At 48.5% G+C, this 18,602-nt stretch overlaps 1 protein-coding gene and 1 long non-coding RNA gene across 2 annotated transcripts in view; both read left to right on the plus strand.

Moving 5' to 3' along the window:
• LOC309369440 overlaps positions 1–18,602 on the plus strand; it is a 352,208-nt gene that overhangs the window by 135,684 nt on the left and 197,922 nt on the right. The window lies entirely within an intron of this gene.
• Positions 1–18,602, plus strand: part of WNT11 (Wnt family member 11) — a 60,594-nt gene that overhangs the window by 30,513 nt on the left and 11,479 nt on the right. The window contains exons 4-6 of the mRNA XM_081910025.1: positions 7,832–8,067; positions 9,423–9,700; positions 11,721–12,013. Coding sequence (XP_081766151.1) covers positions 7,832–8,067; positions 9,423–9,700; positions 11,721–12,013 — 807 coding nt within the window. The remainder of the gene's footprint in view (positions 1–7,831; positions 8,068–9,422; positions 9,701–11,720; positions 12,014–18,602) is intronic.

Consider the following 18,602-nt stretch of genomic DNA (forward strand, 5'->3'; position numbering starts at 1 on the left):
AGAAAGCTAAATCCGGCCCTCGGTACAAGCCCACAAGCCCAGGTCAGGGAAGGGCAATAGCTCAGTGGCAGAATATCTGCTTTGCGTGCAAATCATTGCTTCAACATGGGTGAGCTTTGCTTCTTCCAGTACACTGGTATTAGTTCGCTTGTCTACTGATTTGAAAATTTCTCTGAATTTCTCTATGACTTCCCCTTTTATAACCAGGAAACCCCTGGAGGTTGGGAGTTGATTGCCCAAACTGAGATCTCTACATATCACATATCCAAGATAATTGCTCCTGTAACTTAGCAGCGTAATATCTGCTTTGTACCTGGTTGGCTACTGTGAGAACAGGATTCTGGATTAGATGGACCATTGGCCTGATCCAGCGGGCTCTTCTTTTGTTCTTAAGCCTACAAACAGAGAGCCAGTGTGGTGTAGTGATTAAGAGCGATAGACTCATAATCTGGGGAACCGGGTTCCCGTCTCCGCTCCTCCACATGCAGCTGCTGGGTGACCTTGGGCCAGTCACACTTCTCTGAAGTCTCTCAGCCCCACTCACCTCACAGAGTGTTTGTTGTGGGGGAGGAAGGGAAAGGAGAAGGTTAGCCGCTTTGAGACTCCTTAAAGGGAGTGAAAGGTGGGATATCAAATCCAGACTCCTCCTACAAACATGATCTGAGTGCAACAGCTTTCTCCCCATATTTGATTCCCACCAACTGATGTTCAAAGACATACACCCCAGACACTGGGAGTCAAGAGACAGCCACTGAGACTGCTAGCCATGATGATGCACAAAACCAGAAATAAACTCAAATCCCCCCCGGTTTACTATCCCTATTACTTCAAGACTCCCATAAAAGTGCCTGGCTTAAAACCATCTTATCAAAAACTTCACTCTTGTGGCCTGTCCCCACAACACCTACTCACTATGCGCCCCACTAAAGCAAACAGTCTAATTGGTCAACATCTAAAAGATATCGAGCATCAGAACAACCTGGCCACTATAAGGAAATTCTGCCCTTGATATGTTCAGTTCCCACCTCTCCATTTTGATTCTCTGGCCCCATATCTGCACAAACTTAATATCCCAGAAATATAACAGTGGAGGGTTTCCTAATGCGTCAGCACAACTTGAAAACAGAACCGGGTACTTTAGAGGCGGGAGAAGTTGAAAACAATATGCAGGCTGCAGTGCCAAGGCATAAGGCAGATTGGCCGTTTCTGTGTTGAGTTCCACCAAACGCCGTGTTGTGCTCTAAGAACTGCCAGCCAGAACACTCGTAATTTTTCTGCCTCTCTCCCGATTCACCCACAGAGATGTTTCCAATTACGAAGCTTTAATGCAAGAGGTTCAAACGTGAAAGACGATCAGAAACTATATTTATCCGTCACGGTTGGCTCTTTAGAGTGTGACTGGCTCTATGAGAAACAGCCCCGCCTAAGAGTTAACCAAATTCCTCTCTTTGATTCCACATTTTGAGATGTCTCTCTTCCCGTCATCTCACAAATCCTCCCTTACTCTACCGGAATTCACCGTCCTATTAAAGTTTTAACGCACAAAAGTTATAACCAAGTGCTCTTTAACGCGTTTCACTGATGAAAACAGTTGCCAGTTTATAAGCTCTTTTCACAGAATGCTTGAGAGTGTTAAATGCCACCATTTGTAGTATGCTGTTCTGCACAAATGTTTTTTCTTTCTCCAGACCAGGACATGGTCTATCGTACATTTGTCCATGTGGCACACAAACACACAATTTAGGGAGGAATTCAACACAGAGCTAGAACATTTCTGCCTACCTGATTGAATGATCTGCCCTTTCTTCTACCCCCACACACACCTGAGCTGATTTTTTGGGGGTCAGAACAGCCTGAAACCCATACCCTCCAACATTTCTCCAATGAAAATAGGGAAGTCACATTCCATAATGATATTTTACCGTTTATACCCCATACACCTCACTGGGTTGCCCCAGCAACTCCCAACATATATAAAACAATAATAAAACATTAAAAGAAAACCTTCCCTATACAGGATTGCCTTCAGATTGTGGGAATGTTCAAGGATGCAGGAGAGTATATATTGAACTTGTGTTAACAAGTTCACAATTTAGCAGAGTAACATTCCCCTTTTTAAACCTGCAGCGGATGCATTTGCTCAGGCTCGCCAAAGGCTCTATAATAACTGTTCTGGTATTTCCCCCTTATTCCCTCATAAAAGATAAGACACGACACAGTCTTCTATAAAAGTATAAAAAGAGTTTACTCACTCACATTCTGTTCACAATCGGATCCCAGAAGGCAGACTTAGCTTAGAAAAGTAACATACACTTCAAAACTATCTCATAAGAAGACAGTCCCTTTGTCCTCTCTTGGCTGGAAGAGAGCATCTTTGGCTAAGCAGATGTGGCTTCTTCGACGAAAGTAGTCATAGATAGAGAGATGGCTGCCCTGCCCTGTGCTTTTGTCGTTACCTGCATAGGTGAGGCCACGCCCACCTCTAGTCACATGCAGAGGAAGTCTGTCCCAGCCCAGAAGGAAACAGGAAGTTTACCTGCTGGCTGGACAAACATTCCTCCCCATGTGTAAACATGTTCACTCTAGGAATATTGTATTTGACTGCTCTTGTGTTTCACATCCCACACAGATGGCTCGGGGGTCGGTTAAGTCCACACCCTCCAACATTTTTCCAATGAAAATAGGGACATCTTAAGGAAAAGTGGGACATTAGGGGATCAAATCAGAAACCGGGACGGCTTCTCTAAATCAGCGACGTCCCTGGAAAATAGGGACACTTGGAGGGTCTGGATAAAGACAGAAGGGGAGAGGGATCTTGGGTTCAAGTTCTGCTTGAGGGTTTCCTATTGGGGCATCTGGTTGGCCACTGTGAGAACAGGATTCTGGATTAGATGGGCCACTGGCCTGAATCAGCAGGTTCCTCTTATGTTCTTACGTTAATTTCGGAAGGGGGAGAGGGCAGGTCCATAGCTATGTGGAGGCTAGCCACACCCCCCCCCAGGACAAGCCTCCAGAGGGGCGTCATTGAAGTTCCCAGTCTTTGTGGGTGTGGGTGGTGTGTACGCAAATGTGCATTGGGGTGGGTGTGCCAAACTGAGTCTTTGACCCGGGTGAAATAAAGTCTAGTCTCAGACAGGACACTGTTGACATCAAGCAGGTCTCTACAGATGCATGCAAGCCCACGATTGCCCCATTGGTCACCCTGACCCACTTCTCAGCACTCACGCCCCAAATGTGGAACCTCCCCCCCCCCCCGAGGTTCACTCCTCAGCCCATACCAAAAGCTGATGAAAATGGATAAGTTTTGCGTGTTTAGACCTTTAAACCTCCCCCTTAAATAAATTTAGACAAGACTCAAATTTTGTTTTTTGGCAGAATTTAGGCCACTATTGATTACAGAAAGTGATTGGTTGCATAGGCTCTGGTTCGACTAGCTCCCTGCACTGTTGCAGGTAGCGCTGACCCAGGGCACCAGCATAGGTCAGCCAAGGGTAAACACCTGGATAAGCGGAAAGCCGGGAACAGGCTATCTCCGCCACCCAAATGCCCCCCTGGACTCAGGCACGGGCACAACCCCCTCTCAGGGGTTGACCAAACCATCGAGTCCCTGGATTTCTTTAACGGAATACCCTTCACATAGGGATGGCGAGAGCATTCTCCCATCCCTATCCCCTGAACCTTACAAGTTGTGATGATTTGCTACGTGGCAGGCGAAATCCAAATGGCAACAGCCAATCAGCCGAGTGGGGGAAATTCCTGCCGTGCCCCTGTCCCAACGACAGATGACACACGACAGCATAGCAAGGTCAAGCGCAAAGCCCTAAAAGTAGGGAGAGGTGGGCGGGTGTTCCAAATGCACGCTCCGAAAGAGGAACCTCTGGGTCACTTGCATGGGCATAAATAGGTCCCTCGAATCGTCTGGACTGCGTCCCATTGGCCTGATTGTACCCAGCTTCGAGGGACCTACCAATTGGGTGTTGTGGCTATCCAAACGTACCCACCCACAACACAGGGTTGGGTTGCCAGGTCTTACTGCAACACACTTTAAGGGAGGACCTGATTTGTCTAGCTTTTGAGGCAGCTTTCTGATAAACTTCTACCTGACTGAATCTAATTTTTAATCAGCCCCTCCTGTCGTTTTCTTTTATTGGCTTAAATAGTCACATTATCATGTTCTTATGCTGTAAACGGCTCTGTAAAATTAGTATTGAAAAGCGGTATTAAAAATACTGCTTCTTCTTGTTGTTATCCTGGCTCCCCTCCTGACAGGGACTCAACGAGGCTTACAGATAAATTAGAAACAGCTAAACAGTTAAAACAGTTTAAAAACAAACAAAAAAAAGCATGAAAATATAGGCCCAGGCTAAATCCCGTCAGCAGCTTTGTGGGCATCAAAGTCCCCTTCCCCTTCCTTACATGCACTTCCAGAACATTCTGGAGCGTTTCCTTTCCCCTTGCTTTTCAGTCAGATCTGGCAGTCTCGGCCGCCCCATTTGCCAAACCAAACTTTCAAAGTTCAGAGCCGGAGAAGGCTTTGAAGGGGCGGGGGGGTGACTAATGGCTAAGCCCATTGCTGAGGTAAAAGCCTCACATGGCACGGGTTCAAACTCCTCAGAGGCGGCTCCGGTTAAGGGTTCCCCTGATCAAAGCATCTGGTTCCAAGCCCGCCTCTAATCCAGGTCTTTAAGAGAGTCGGCGAAGTAGCCATTTGCCGGTGGCAGGGAATAAATCACACCCATAAAACGTGTCCATTAGCGACCAGAGGGTATTCACCTCAGGGTCTCAAGATGGCACACGGAGAAACCGAGGAGAGGCGCAAGTGTCATGTTAGCGCAGCTAGAGGTGGACCTTCCTTTCGAGCCGTGGCCGTCACCGAACTGCCGAGAGGGTCATTCTCCAGCTGTGATCCGTAAAAGACTTTTTATGAGCAAAAGGAGAACGGTTTACGGCCACGCCAGCTAGGTGATAAAAGCTGCACGGGAAGTAGATCTTTGTGTTTCAGCCTGACCTGGCTGGGTGGCTGGGATAGAATCCTTTCCAAAATGTCCACTTCCCTTCCGTTTATCCCTCAGATTTCCAGCTGCAACATGGAGACAAAACACCATCTTCTCGGCCCAACGTGGTCAACTGTGGGCCTTTTGGCTCCACGAAGGGAGTTTTTACCTGTCTCTCTAGCAACCCTTCCCATTTTCTTATTATTGTCTAGGCATTGTGCCTCCACTTTCACTCAAAAGCAGTGCAGCTTTTAAGAGTAATGTGTGAGTGAATGAGGGACGCGGGTGGCGTTGTGGGTTAAACCACAGAGCCTAGGACTTGCTGATCAGAAGGTCGGCGGTTCAAATCCCCACGACAGGGTGAGCTCCCGTTGCTTGGTCCCAGCTCCTGCCAACCTAGCAGTTTGAAAGCACGTCAAAGTGCAAGTAGATAAATAGGTACCACTCTGGCGGGAAGGTAAACGGCGTTTCCGTGCGCTGCTCTGGTTCGCCAGAAGCGGCTTAGTCATGCTGGCCACATGACCCGGAAGCTGTATGCCGGCTTCCTCGGCCAATAAAGCGAGATGAGCGCCGCAACCCCAGAGTCAGTCACGACTGGACCTAATGGTCAGGGGTCCCTTTACCTTTACCTTATGAGTGAATGACTGAATCTCCAGACAGCTGTGTGGGTTAGCAGTGAAAAGTGTGGTGCCAGGAAATCCAGGGCTCAAACAACAACAACAACAACAAGAATTTATTACTTATACCCTGCCCATCTGACTGGGTTTCCCCAGCCACTCTGGGCAGCTTCCAACACATTCAAACATCAGTCATTAAAAACTTCCCTAAACAGGGCTGCCTTCAGATATCTTCTAAAAGTCAGATAGCTGCTTATTTCCTTTACATCCGAGGGGAGGGTGTTCCACAGGGCAGGTGCCACTACTGAGAAGGCCCTCTGCCTGGTTCCCTGTAACCTCATTTCTCACAGGGAGGGAACCGCCAGAAGGCCTTCAGAGCTGGACCTCAGTGTCCGGGCTGAACGATGGGGGTGGAGACGCTCCTTCAGGTATACGGGGCTGCAGCTGTTTAGGGCTTGTTGTGGAATCTCGGAACAACCATCATTCCACCAAAAGTGGCTTTTTGCTGGTGCAGGTGATGATTCCATGGCCCTGTTCATGTATGCATTTCCTTATTGACTACATTTCTATCTCACCTGTTTCTCCAAGGCGCTCAAGGTGACATACATGGTTCTGCCCCACATCAGCTAATCCCCACAACAGCCCTTTGAGGTTGTTAGGGTGAGTGGTGATGACCGGCCCTACGTCACCCAGAGAACCTCATGGCCAAGTGGGGATTTGAACCCTGATCTCCGAAGGCCACTATATATAATCACTATACCTTGCCTCAGGCAGCAAAATTTCTTGGGCTGACACCAGTAGTTACCTGTAACGTATAAGCATCTGTAAGACCATCCCATATCATCGGGCATAGTGTCACAATGTGGAGATGTTGGTAGTGCTGTGGTCTAAACCACTGAGCCTATTGGGCTTGCCGATCGGAAAGCCAGCAATTCAAATCAGTGTGACAGAGTGAGCTCCTGTTGCTCTGTCCCAGCTCCTGCCAACCTAGCAGCTCGAAAGCACACCAGTGCAAGTAGATAAATAGGTATCCCTGTGGTGGGAAGGTAAATGGTGTTTCCATGTGCTCTGGCACTTGTCACAGTGTCCCGTGTGCCAGAAGTGGTTTAGTCCTGCTAGCCACATGACCCAGAAAGCTGTCTGTGGATAATAATAATAATAATAACAATAATAATAATAATAATTTATTTATTTATACCTCGCCCTTCCCAGTTCAAAAACCGGGCTCAGGGTGGCTAACAAAAAATTTAAAACACTTTAAAACACTTAATTATAAAAGCAGCATAAACTACAGTATAAAAACATGAATAACAATAAATTTCAAAAATCAATTGGATAATCCCCAGGGCTAGCTGGCTGAATTGGTCCTACTTAGCTGTGGGGTCTCAGAGCGGGTGATCGTCAAAGAAGGGGAGGGGGAGGGAAGAGAAGGGAAATAAAAATCAGGCTGAATTCAAATTGAAGGCCAGGTGGAATAGCTCTGTCTTACAGACCTGACAGAAGGAGGTTAAATCCTGAAGGGCCCTAGTCTCATGGGACAGAGCATTCCACCAGGTCGGAGCCATCACTGAGAAGGCCCTGGCCCTGGTGGAGGATAGTCTGACTTCCTTAGGGCCCGGGACCTCTAAACTATGGTTATTCATAGACCTTAAGGTCCTCTGCGGGGCAGACCAGGAGAGGCGGTCCCGTAGATACGAGGCCTGAAAAACGAGATGAGCGCTGCACCCCATAGTCAAATGGACTTAACTGTCCAGGGGTTCTTCACCTTTACCTTAGTGTCACAACATCGTTGGGAAAGCCATGGGGGTCACCTCTGTTGATAGGATTAAATAGCGGGAATGAGACTTAAGGACATTGACGGCAAATCAATCAAAGATCTGTGCCCAGTGGGGAAGTGAAATCTCTGGCAACGGGGAGCTGCTTCTGAGAACAGACACAGAATGAGATGGTTCACTTCAGTCCAGCCTTACGGCTGTGCAAACTACTTAGGATGTTTTCAGAAAGGGATTAGGGGAACGGGAAAGTGTGCTGCAAGCTGGGAACTGGTTTCCGTCAACCGCGAGATGCTGTGTGTTTGGTTATAAAATTCATTAAAGCCGGATCGAATGGGGACGGCTGTCAGGCTTCTAGGAGGGCCAAGTCTCCTTTTCTGGGACCTTTGAGGATTGCCAAAATTGCTAATGGTGACGGCCGGGTGTGTTTCTTTCTTCGCCTTCCCAGAGCTTTGTTCAAGACTCCCTCGGTTCTAGCCCTGAACCAGACGCAGCACTGCAAGCAGCTGGAAGGGCTGGTGGTTTCGCAAGTCCAGCTGTGTCGGAGCAACCTGGAACTGATGCAAACCATCATCCAGGCTGCACGGGAGGTGATCAAGACGTGCCGCAAGACGTTCTCCGACATGCGGTGGAATTGCTCCTCCATCGAGCTGGCGCCCAACTACCTCCTGGATTTGGAGAGAGGTAAGGTGGCGTTGTGAGTTAAACCACAGAGCCTAGGACTTGCTAATCAGAAAGTCAGCAGTTTGAATCCCCACGACGGGGTGAGCTCCTGTTGCTCAGTCCCTGCTCCTGCCAATCTAGCAGTTCGAAAGCACGTCAAAGTGCAAGTAGATAAATAGGTACCGCTCCAGCGGGAAGGTAAACGGCGTTTCCATGCGCTGCTCTGGTTTGCCAGAAGCTGCTTAGTCATGCTGGCCACATGACCCGGAAGCTGTACGCCGGCTCCCTCGGCCAATAAAGCGAGATGAGCGCCACAACCCCATAGTCGGCCACAACTGGACCTAATGGTCAGGGGTCCCCTTTAGCAGGCCCACGGCACGCTTCACTATGCCCTCCAGCAGAGGGGAATCGCCAGGGGGCACAGGCGGTGGAACAGTGTGGAGGGGCTGCCCTCCTGTGTCTGCCACCTGAGGCAATGACCTCACTCTGCCTAATGATAGGGCTGGTTCTCTCATCTCTTAGTTAGATGAATAGCTCTGCTGGTCAGAGCTCAGTGCTGATAACGCCAAGGTTGCAGGTTGGATTTCCATATGGGGCAGCTGCAGATTCCTGCATTGCAAGGGGTTGAACTAAATGATCCCCAAGGTCCCTTCAACTATACCTTGATTGCGTATAATTTGCTGTCGAGCTTCAGTGAGTTCCCAAAAAGGCCTTGAGACTTGCAGGTATAGGGCAGTATAATAATAATAATAATAATAATAATAATAATAATAATAATAATACAGAAAATAAGAAAATGTGAATATTCTGGCTCTATTTTCAGTGAATATTCAGTGCCTACATTTGGCATCCCGTGATATCTGTGATTTCTGTACAGTGGTACCTCGGGATGCGAACGGGATCCATTCCAGAGCCCTGTTCACATCCTGAATAGAACATAAGACACGACGGCACGTCCGTGCATGCGTGGGTCACGTTTTGCCACTTCCGCACATGCATGTGGCATCATTTTGAGCATCTGCGCATGCGCGAGCAGCGAAACCCGGAAGTAACACACTCCGTTACTTCCAGGTTGCCGCGGAGCGCAACCCCAAAGCGCTCAACCTGAAGCACATTCAACCTGAGGTATGACTGTATTGGGTATTTTATTTAATATTGGACATTTTACAGTTTTGGGTGGTTCCTGGCAGGTGTTTTTGGCACCTGACAGTACTTGCTAGATGAGAAGCAGTGACCTTCAGAGGTTGACAGCCTGATTATCACGAGAGCTTCCAAGATTTCCTATTCATTGAGCCATGTTTCCCTCCCCCGTTTGTTTTCTACCCGACTGAAAATCCAGTGGAAATGTATTCCTATCGACCTTTCTGTCTCCGCAGGCACGAGGGAGTCGGCCTTTGTGTACGCCCTCTCCGCCGCAGCCATCAGCCACACCATCGCCAGAGCCTGCACCACCGGGGACCTCCCTGGCTGCTCCTGTGGTCCCATCCCAGGTGAGACACCTGGACCTGGGTATCGCTGGGGAGGATGTGCTGACAACCTCAACTATGGTCTTGTCATGGGGTCCAAATTTTCAGATGCTCCCATGAAGATGAAAAAATCAGGATCACAAGCCAATAAGCTGATGCATCTGCACAACAGTGAAGTAGGGAGACAGGTAACCAATTCCGAAAAGAGATGTTCTCATTATGCAATCGCCGTCCGGGGTTAACAAAAGGGTTGGTACAGATTCAACCAGCAATTGGGCTGAACCTGTGTACAAAGGGAGAGCTTTGGGCTGGGCCATCACCCTGCCGAGAAGCAAATGGAGATGGAATCTTCAAGCTGGCATACTGTGGGTACCATTAAGGGAAACTGAGTAGGAGACCCATTGCACCAGTATGTTTTCTCCTGCGCTCACTCGTGGCAGAGTTCCTGGAGGGAGATATTGGCCAGTTCTCTGGCTTCCACCAAGAAGGCCTTTCCCCAAATCTTTACCCTGCACGCCTGTGGTTCAGCACAGGCACCAAGTTCAATCCTTGCCATCTTCAGGGTCCCTGGAGAGCCAGTGCTAGTCATCTTGATGGTCTCATTGAGTCCCAACCCTTTGGCGTTTCTGGGGGAGTCCATCCATTCTCTGCTCTGTGCCCATTAATGTTTCAGTTATTGCCTTGCATATCCAGGTTATGACTTGCCATTCATTCTTTTTTCCAGTTTCCACTAAGCTTTCTGTTTTGTATTGGCTCCCACTGTCCTTGCTCAGCAAGCAAAAATGCCTGGCTGAGTTTGCCTACCCTAATCCAAATCAATAGGACTTTTACTCCTGAATGGAGATGTTTAGGCTTGCAGCTTACAAACGGAGGCTACGTAGCGCTTGCTTGCTTGCTAAGCCAACTATCCTCCTGCAACCAGCTGGTGTGGTTGGCTGCTCACTTTCAGAGGTGGCTGCATGGACAAAAACAGGTGGAGAAGTGAATCTAAAAATAGAAGATTTCTGCAAATGAATTCTAAAAGTGCAGAAGCCCATTCAAAACTGCAACCAAACTTTCCAGGGATTTTGCCCATTGGTTGAGTGGGACGCGGGTGGCGCTGTGGTCTAAACCACTGAGCCTCATGGGCTTGCCAATCAGAAGGTTGGCGGTTCGAATCTCGGTGGTGCCCTGTCCCAGCTTCTGCCAACCCAGCAGTTCAAAAGCACACCAGTGCAAGTAGATAAATAGGTACCACTGTGGCGGGAAGGAAAATGGAATTTCCGTGTGCTCTGGTTTCCATCACGGTGTTCCGTTGCACCAGAAGCAGTTTAGTCCTGCTGGCCGCATGACCCGGAAAGCTGTCTGTGGACAAACAGAGATGAGCGCCACAACCCCATAGTTGCCTTTGACTGGATTTAACCATCCAGAGTTTACCTTTACATGCCTCTGAATTCCATTTCTGTTTATTATTATTATTATTAAAAAAGAAAGAAATAACTCCAGTTGTAAAGGGGTTTGTTTGAGCCACATCCTCCACCACAACTCAGAGATGTGTTTCTGTGTATTCCTTTCCACGATGAGCAAAAGCAGGGTGAATTGTTTCATGGTGTAACAGAGTAGCGTAAGCAAAACATGGTGGGTCCTTGCCCCTGTGAGCTTACAATCTAAATTGCAGCAGTGGGGCAAGACGGTGGAGGGCGGAACGGGGCAGGGAGGTGGAGTCAAGGGGCAAAGAGAGATAAACGGGGCAGAATCAAAATGCTTCCCCAGACCTATGCAAATCACCGTATTTTTCGCTCTATAAGACGCACCAGACCATAAGACAGACCTAGTTTTTGGAGGAGGAAAACAAGAAAAACAATATTCTGAATCTCAGAAGCCAGAACAGCAAGAGGGATTGCTGTGCAGTGAAAGCAGCAATCCCTCTTGCTGTTCTGGCTTCTGGGATAGCTGCGCAGCCTGCATTTGCTCCATAAGACGCACACACATTTCCCCTTACTTTTTAGGAGGGGAAAAGTGAGTCTTATAGAGCAAAAAATACAGTATATACAAATGAGCTTCATTCACGTGCCCAAGACACACAGCCTTGATTGTAACACAGTGAGGGCACTTACTCCTTTCAGCGTTTCCCTGGGAGGGGCGGCGAAAGCTGGGGGATGATGGTGAGCATTTGAGCAAAAGGGAGGGAAAAGTCACTTCAAAATCCCTGTGCTGCTCTTTCTACAGGCCCTGAAAGCTTCTCTGGAGATGAAATGCAAATGCCATGGAGTATCTGGTTCCTGCTCAATCAAGACCTGCTGGAGAGGGCTTCAGGAACTGAGAGACATTGCCCTGGATTTAAAAAACAAATACCTTTCAGCTACAAAGGTGGTGCATCGGCCTATGGGCACCCGCAAGCATCTAGTCCCCAAGGATCTTGACATCCGCCCGGTAAAGGAGACGGAGCTGGTTTATTTGCAAAGCTCGCCTGATTTCTGCATGAAGAACGAGAAAGTGGGATCGCACGGGACTCAGGACAGGTAAATGCTCTCTAGGTAGAACCTGTTCTTCATCCTCCTCTCGCTTAGTAGTTCCCTCCAAATCAGCACCACTAAGCCAAAGTCATTAATCTTCTTTCTGCAATAAATACTCAGGAAACAAGACTTGGCGCCAGTGTCCAGAAAACCCTGCAGGCCAGTGGTTGATTCAAGGGTCTATTGAATCTATTGGGCTTCGGAGCAGGGACTCAGTGGGGTCTGATTCATTCAGAAATGTATTCCTAAAAGGCCCAGGAGTAGAGCACATCCTTAGAATCTGTAGGCTGCAGGTGGCATCCAGTCCCCAAGTCTTTCTTTAAAATAAGTTTTAGTCTTCTTAAAATAAGAAGAATAATCTATTTTCTGCTTGTTCTTCATCCATGGGGTTCTTGTTAGTGGTTTGGGATATGCTTGGGTGTCCAAAACAGCTATAGGTCCCCAAGCAAGGAACCTTTTCTTACCTCTAGAAAGGACCCTTTCTTCCGTTGTGCCTTTGGAAGAGTCTTGGAGCTCAGGGAACCGGAAGGAGGGTTCCTTTCTGTTTGCCAATACTTTCATGCAATGGCTTTTAAAAGTATGAAGAGGTCTTCCCTTCTCCTGCTTTCCCCATCCAATTGCAGCACTGTGATGGGGAGAACCCCCTCTCACTTCCCTGCTGATTGGCAGAAGTGTGGGGGATCTGAACAGATGTGAGTGAGCATGGGCACCTGCCTATCCAACCGTGTGGGCGTTGAGTGTCTGGTCTGTATGTGCGTCCAGAAGAACAGAAGCTGGATCAGTCCAAAGTTGTGCACCGGGTACCCACAGGTTTCAGACCTGCTGCCCAGTAGTTTCAGTACCACGGATAGTTCCCAGTGAGCCACGTTGCTCTGACCAAGGCTGGAGGTCAGCTGAGGCCCTTATGAGACTCTGCTTCCTAGGCTCAACCCCATTACCCGAAATATTAGGGCTCTTAAGAACCAACCTTCTGGCCTACATGCAGTCACTTCTTCGACTTATTGTGATCTCCCACTTGCCATGCTACCTGAGCTATTGGTAAGGTGTGGAACAGGTAACACTGCTTCAGGCTCTGTTTCCTCCTCCTCTGAGCTCAAGGCCATGATACCTGAGATCCCAGGAGCCACTGCCAGTCAGAGTAGACCATGCTTGGCTAGTTGAATAAATAGTATGTGTAAGGTGATTTCCTATTTTTCCATGCTGAATCAGGCTCTGTGGCCGAGACTGAGGCCACACCTTACAGTTTAAAGCACTGCTATACCACTTTTACAGTCATGGCTTCCCCCAAAGATTCCTGGGAACTGTATCTAGATAGACTTATGCTAAGCTAGACAAGCCAAGGATCTGATTCTATCTAAAGCTGTTTCCACCATCTCCATGTTACTGCCCTCATTCCTCAGCTGTACAGTCTTGTCTTGGTATCCTCTTTTCCATCTGGAAGATCCATTGTCAGACAAATGACCCGTGTCCATGGCAAAACAAAAGGGCTTGTGTTTGGGGATTGGAGAACCTAAAAGTCAGCCCTCCAACTGGCCTGGAGATGACCCAACACCGTTGACATCCAAAGTGCTTTGGATTTGTACAGCGAGGTTATCCAAGATCCCTCGGCACACGTTTATTTGTTTTTAAAGCCGTATCCTGGTTGAATTCCCACTCAAAGCATTGAATTTCTGCCTTTCAGAATTGTCCAGTTGGACACAACCACATTTTTAATAATCGTCTGCTTTCCCCCCCCCTTCCTTCCCTCCTTGCTGTCTTGAATTGCTGCCTTCAATTGCAGCCAGGCAATATTGCTGTGCTCAGTTAAACAGTGGCTGCTCTTTGCTCTGAAAATCTTTGCTCGACATATTCCTTTAATTTTTCGGGAGTTACTGTTCTGTTGTTGATGATGATGATAATTTATTATATATACCCCGTCCATCTGACTCGGTTTCCCCAGCCACTCTGGGAGGCTCCCAACAGAATATTAAAAACACGATAAACCATCAAACATTGGAAACTTCCCTAAACAGGGCCGCCTTCAGATGTCTTCTAAAAGTCAGATAGTTGTTTATTTCCTTGACATCTGATGGGAGGGAGGGTGACACCACCAAGAAGGCCCTCTGCCTGGTTTCCTGCAACCTCACTTCTCACAGGGAGGGAATCGCCAGAAGGCCCTCAGAGCTGGACCTCAGTGTCCAGGCTGAACGATGGGGGTGGAGATGCTCCTTCAGGTATACTGGACCGAGGCCGTTTAGGGCTTTAAAGGTCGGCACCAACACTTTGAATTGTGCTCGGAAACGTACTGGGAGTCAATGCTGGTGTTTCAGGACCGGTGTTATGTGGTCTCGGCAGCCGCTTCCAGTCACCAGTCTAGCTGCCGCATTCTGGATTAGTTGTAGTTTCTGCGTCACCTTCAAAGGTAGCTCCAGGTAGAGCGCATTGCAGTAGTCCAGGCAGGAGATAACTAGAGTATGCACCACTCTGGCGAGACAGTCTTCGGACAGGGAGGGTCTCAACCTGCGTACCAGGTGATGACCTATGCCCGACTCTAGTCCTGACAAACTGGGGCTTTAGCTCAGTGCGAGAGCATCTGCACTGCATGTAGAAGGTCTCGCGATCAATCTCCACTGGCATCTCCAGGCTTGGAATGTCCCCAGTCTGAAACCCCGGAGAGCCTCTGCCAGTCAGTGTAGGCAAGCCCGAGCTCAATGGACCAAAAGTCTCGCTCCATTTAAGGCAGTTTCCTATGGTCATATAAGGGAGCAGAGACTTTTCATGCAGGAGCCAAAGGCGTTATGGAATCTCTGTGTGTGTGTGGGTGTGTGAAAATATATAAAATATAGTTCACACTTCCCACACATAAAGAAGCGTAATGTTCATATGGACCTCTTCCAAATAGCTTTATAAGGCCCCGGAGGCATCTATAATATTATACGCTGTTTGAGCTTCCACGTTTGGAAGATCCCACCACTTGCTGCCTTTTAAAACCGATCCGTTGGGCCGAAAGCACTTTCTCAGAAGGTGTGCATCCTTCTGCCTGCCCACCGGCCTCCCCCAGGAATAACGTGTTCCCATTTCGTCCGTTCACACTCGCTCGCTCTGGACTGGCAGAGGAAGAAGAAACGACACTTTCCCTTTCAAGTTGGAGCAGGGATCAGCAAATCAGAGGTGTCGGAAAGGCGATGTCGCCAGGACCAGCTTCTCTTTCCCCTCCTTCCCGCTTCCCCCTCCTCTGAGAACATTAGTGGATTAACCAGAGTTATTAATGAATTTATGTACTCAAGAAGGGACTTCAGGCGGTGCTGCTATGAATTGGATTCTCTTAGCTGCATCTGGGGTGTGGGTTGCACAACAGAAGTCTTATCGATGCCTATTCATGGTCCAATGGAACCTCCAGGCTCAGGGGTAGTCTACCACCATATCAACTGCTGGAGGATGCTGCTACCCGCAGCCTCCTTTCCCTGTCCCTGGATTCCCAAGCATGTTGCTCCATCTCAGAGAAAAGGACGCAGGGGAAGTGACTGCCTGGGAGAAGCAGTGAGTGTGGAAAGGGTTAAGCCAGTGAGGTGGGTGGCGCTGTGGTATAAACCACTGCAGATCAGAAGATCGGCGGTTCAAATCCCCATGACAGAGTGAGCTCCCGTTGCTCTGTCTCAGCTGCTGCCAACCTAGCAGTTTGAAAGCACACCAGTGCAAGTAGATAAATAGGTACCACTCCAGCGGGAAGGTAAACGGCATTTCCGTGCACTCTGGTTTCCGTCACGGTGTCCCGTTGCACCAGAAGCGGCTTAGTCCTGCTGGCCACATGACCTAGAAAGCTGCCTGTGAACAAACGCTGGCTCCCTCGGCCTGAGAGCGAGATGAGCGCCGCAACCCCATAGTCACCATTGACTGGACTTAACCATGCAGGGGTCCTTTACCTTTTACCCTTTTTACCTAAGCCAGGGGTGAAGAACTTTTCTTAATGTGAGAGCCGCATTGCCTTCTGGGAGCCATGTGCCAGTGGCAAAAGTGGGCGGAGCCATGAATGTAAATTTTACCTCTGTACAATAAGATTGATCTCTCTGCCCTCCAGCCAGATAAGCAAGCAGAGTTCAACAAACCAGGCAAACTTACTTAGGAAGGAATCAAAGCAGAGGCATGAGAGGATGTGGCTTGGGGAGAGTCTTGAGGGCCAGACAGAGAGATTGAAGGGCCGCATTGAGCCTGAGTTTCTCCATCTCTGTCCTAATTATAGGGAAGTGCTGCCATATTTAATGGAACTTGGAGCTGTGCCTCCAGCACTATGCGTGAAATGTTTTCTGATTAACATTGTCCACAATTCCTTCTTGTATGAAACCTACAAGAACACAAGTGGAGCTCATAAACTGCCCACCAGTTCACACATTAGACTTTGAGGCAGCCACCACACATTCAGAAGGCTCTGGGTGACTGTAGTGGCATCAGAATGGGAGTTAGAGGCATCCACACAGAGCCCCCTCACTCACTCATTCACACCAGGAGATCAATTCCGTTACTGTCATGCAAAACCAAACACTGCAAACAGGAGTTGTGATGCTGAAAGGGTGGGCCACCTATAACTCTAAATCCTGACAGCTGTTGCTACAGTCATCTGGAGGCTTCTGAGCTCTTCTTCTTCTTCTTCTTCTTCTTCTTCTTCTTCTTCTTCTTCTTCTTCTTCTTCTTCTTCTTCTTCTTCTTCCGCAATCCCTCGTAGCCAAGTAAGAGTGTCTTCCATGAACATGGTTTTAACTATGAGTCCGTAAGTGACTGTGGAAGCGAGTTCTGGATCCACACATCCTTCCACACTGGGGACATTGGTTTCTGGGTGGGAGTTGATCACAGTGTGGATTTGCCAAGCGTGCCTTCCTCTTAGCACGTTTCCCCCTTGCGTCCTGAGTTCAAGTGTCTTCAAAGCCCATGACACCTTTGGTAAAGGCTGTTCTCCAATTGGAGCACTCGCAGGCCACTGTTTCCCATTTGTCGGTGTTTATACTACATTTTTTAGATTTGCCTTGAGACGGTCTTTAAACCTCTTTTGTTGACCACCAACATTACGCTTTCAAATTTTAAGTTCGGAATAGAGTAGTTGCTTTAGAAGACAATAATCAGGCATCCGCACAACATGACCAGTCCAGCAAAGTTGATGTTGAAGAATCATTGCTTCAACACGGGTAGTCTTTGCTTCTTCCAGTACACTGGCATTAGTTCACCTGTCTTCCGATTTGAAAACTTCTCTGAATTTCTCTATGCCTTCCCCTTTTATAACCAGGAAACCCCTGGAGGTTGGAAGTTGATTGCCCAAACTGAGATCTCTACATAACACATATCCAAGAGAATGGTTGCTGTAGCTTAGCGGTGGAATATATGCTTTCTACACAGGAGGTGCCCAGTTCAGTCCTCAGATGGGGCTTGGGGTGTCCCCTGCCTGAAATCCTGGAAAGCTGCTGCCAGCCTGTGTGGCCAATACTGAGTCAAATGGGCCAATGGTCTGACTTAGTTTAAGGCAGCTATCTGTGCAGAACAAGGCAACCCACTGCTTGCATGCATCTAGTTATATGCTTTGTAATTGTCAGGGAACTGCCATCAGAGCCAGAGGGAGAGGGAGGGCTCCAGAGGATTCTGGAGAGTGTCCCGGGAGGGAGAGAAGCAGCCCATCTTCTGGGGAAGGAAATCAGCGTAGCACCAGTGGAGAAGGGGGGCAGATGGGGGAATCAGCGAGGTGGCTCCATGACTCCTCGCCGGAGACCAGCGGGGAGAGCACGGGTCCTCCGCTGCCCACACCCTCCCTGCGCAGAAGGCTTCTGCGCAGGGAGATTAGGCGGAGACTAGGCGTCAAAGAGCTTCTTTGCTGGAAGAAGTTCAAGAAACGCCCACTGACGGATTCTGCCAGCGATTGAGACAGCCACGGGTGAGTGGCTGCCCGGACAGAAAGAGTTCACCCAGGTAACCCAGCCAGGTGTGGCGCCGATTTACGCACGAGCAACCCCTAGAACCATTACAGTAATATTGCAAGTAGCCAGTAGTAGTTGATTCTATCATTGCTGCTCTCCCTTTATTAAAAGCCCCTTTAGAAAAGAAACAAAAATGTATGGAGGCAAAAAAGATAACTTTGTTTTCTCCAGAACCATGATATGAGTTCCATATCTGGGATGGACTTTCCAGGAATGCATAATGCAGACCTTATTGTCTGGAGCAGCTCAGATGCTTAACATGCGCAGGAAGAGCTGATAAGGTATCTGTCCAATGCTTTTACTAGCAGATTTAAGCTTCCCTCACTCACTCATGGAAATAGGAACCCACATATCCAATCTCTGGTGTGCCCAGCTGTTTGCGGTTTACAGAATTGGCTTTGTACTTCTGGAAGCGATGCTCAACAAATAAGCCCCTGTGGTCTGTCCCGTATAGAAGTGTAGGGCTTCCAGACGATCGCTGTTTTCAGATGGGATTCCATCACATCTGGATAAATTGCCCTGTTGTATTTTATAGGGTGGTCTTGTGCAACAAACCTGGTCTCCCCAGCAGAAAAAAGTGTGCTGGAAATGCTTTGGGGGGTGTGGGATCGCACTTATTTTGATGCAACGTCATCTAGTGTCCCTCCAAACACATCAGA

Source organism: Podarcis melisellensis (genome assembly GCF_964234715.1).
Source record: "Podarcis melisellensis genome assembly, chromosome: 4".
NCBI lineage: Eukaryota > Metazoa > Chordata > Lepidosauria > Squamata > Lacertidae > Podarcis > Podarcis melisellensis.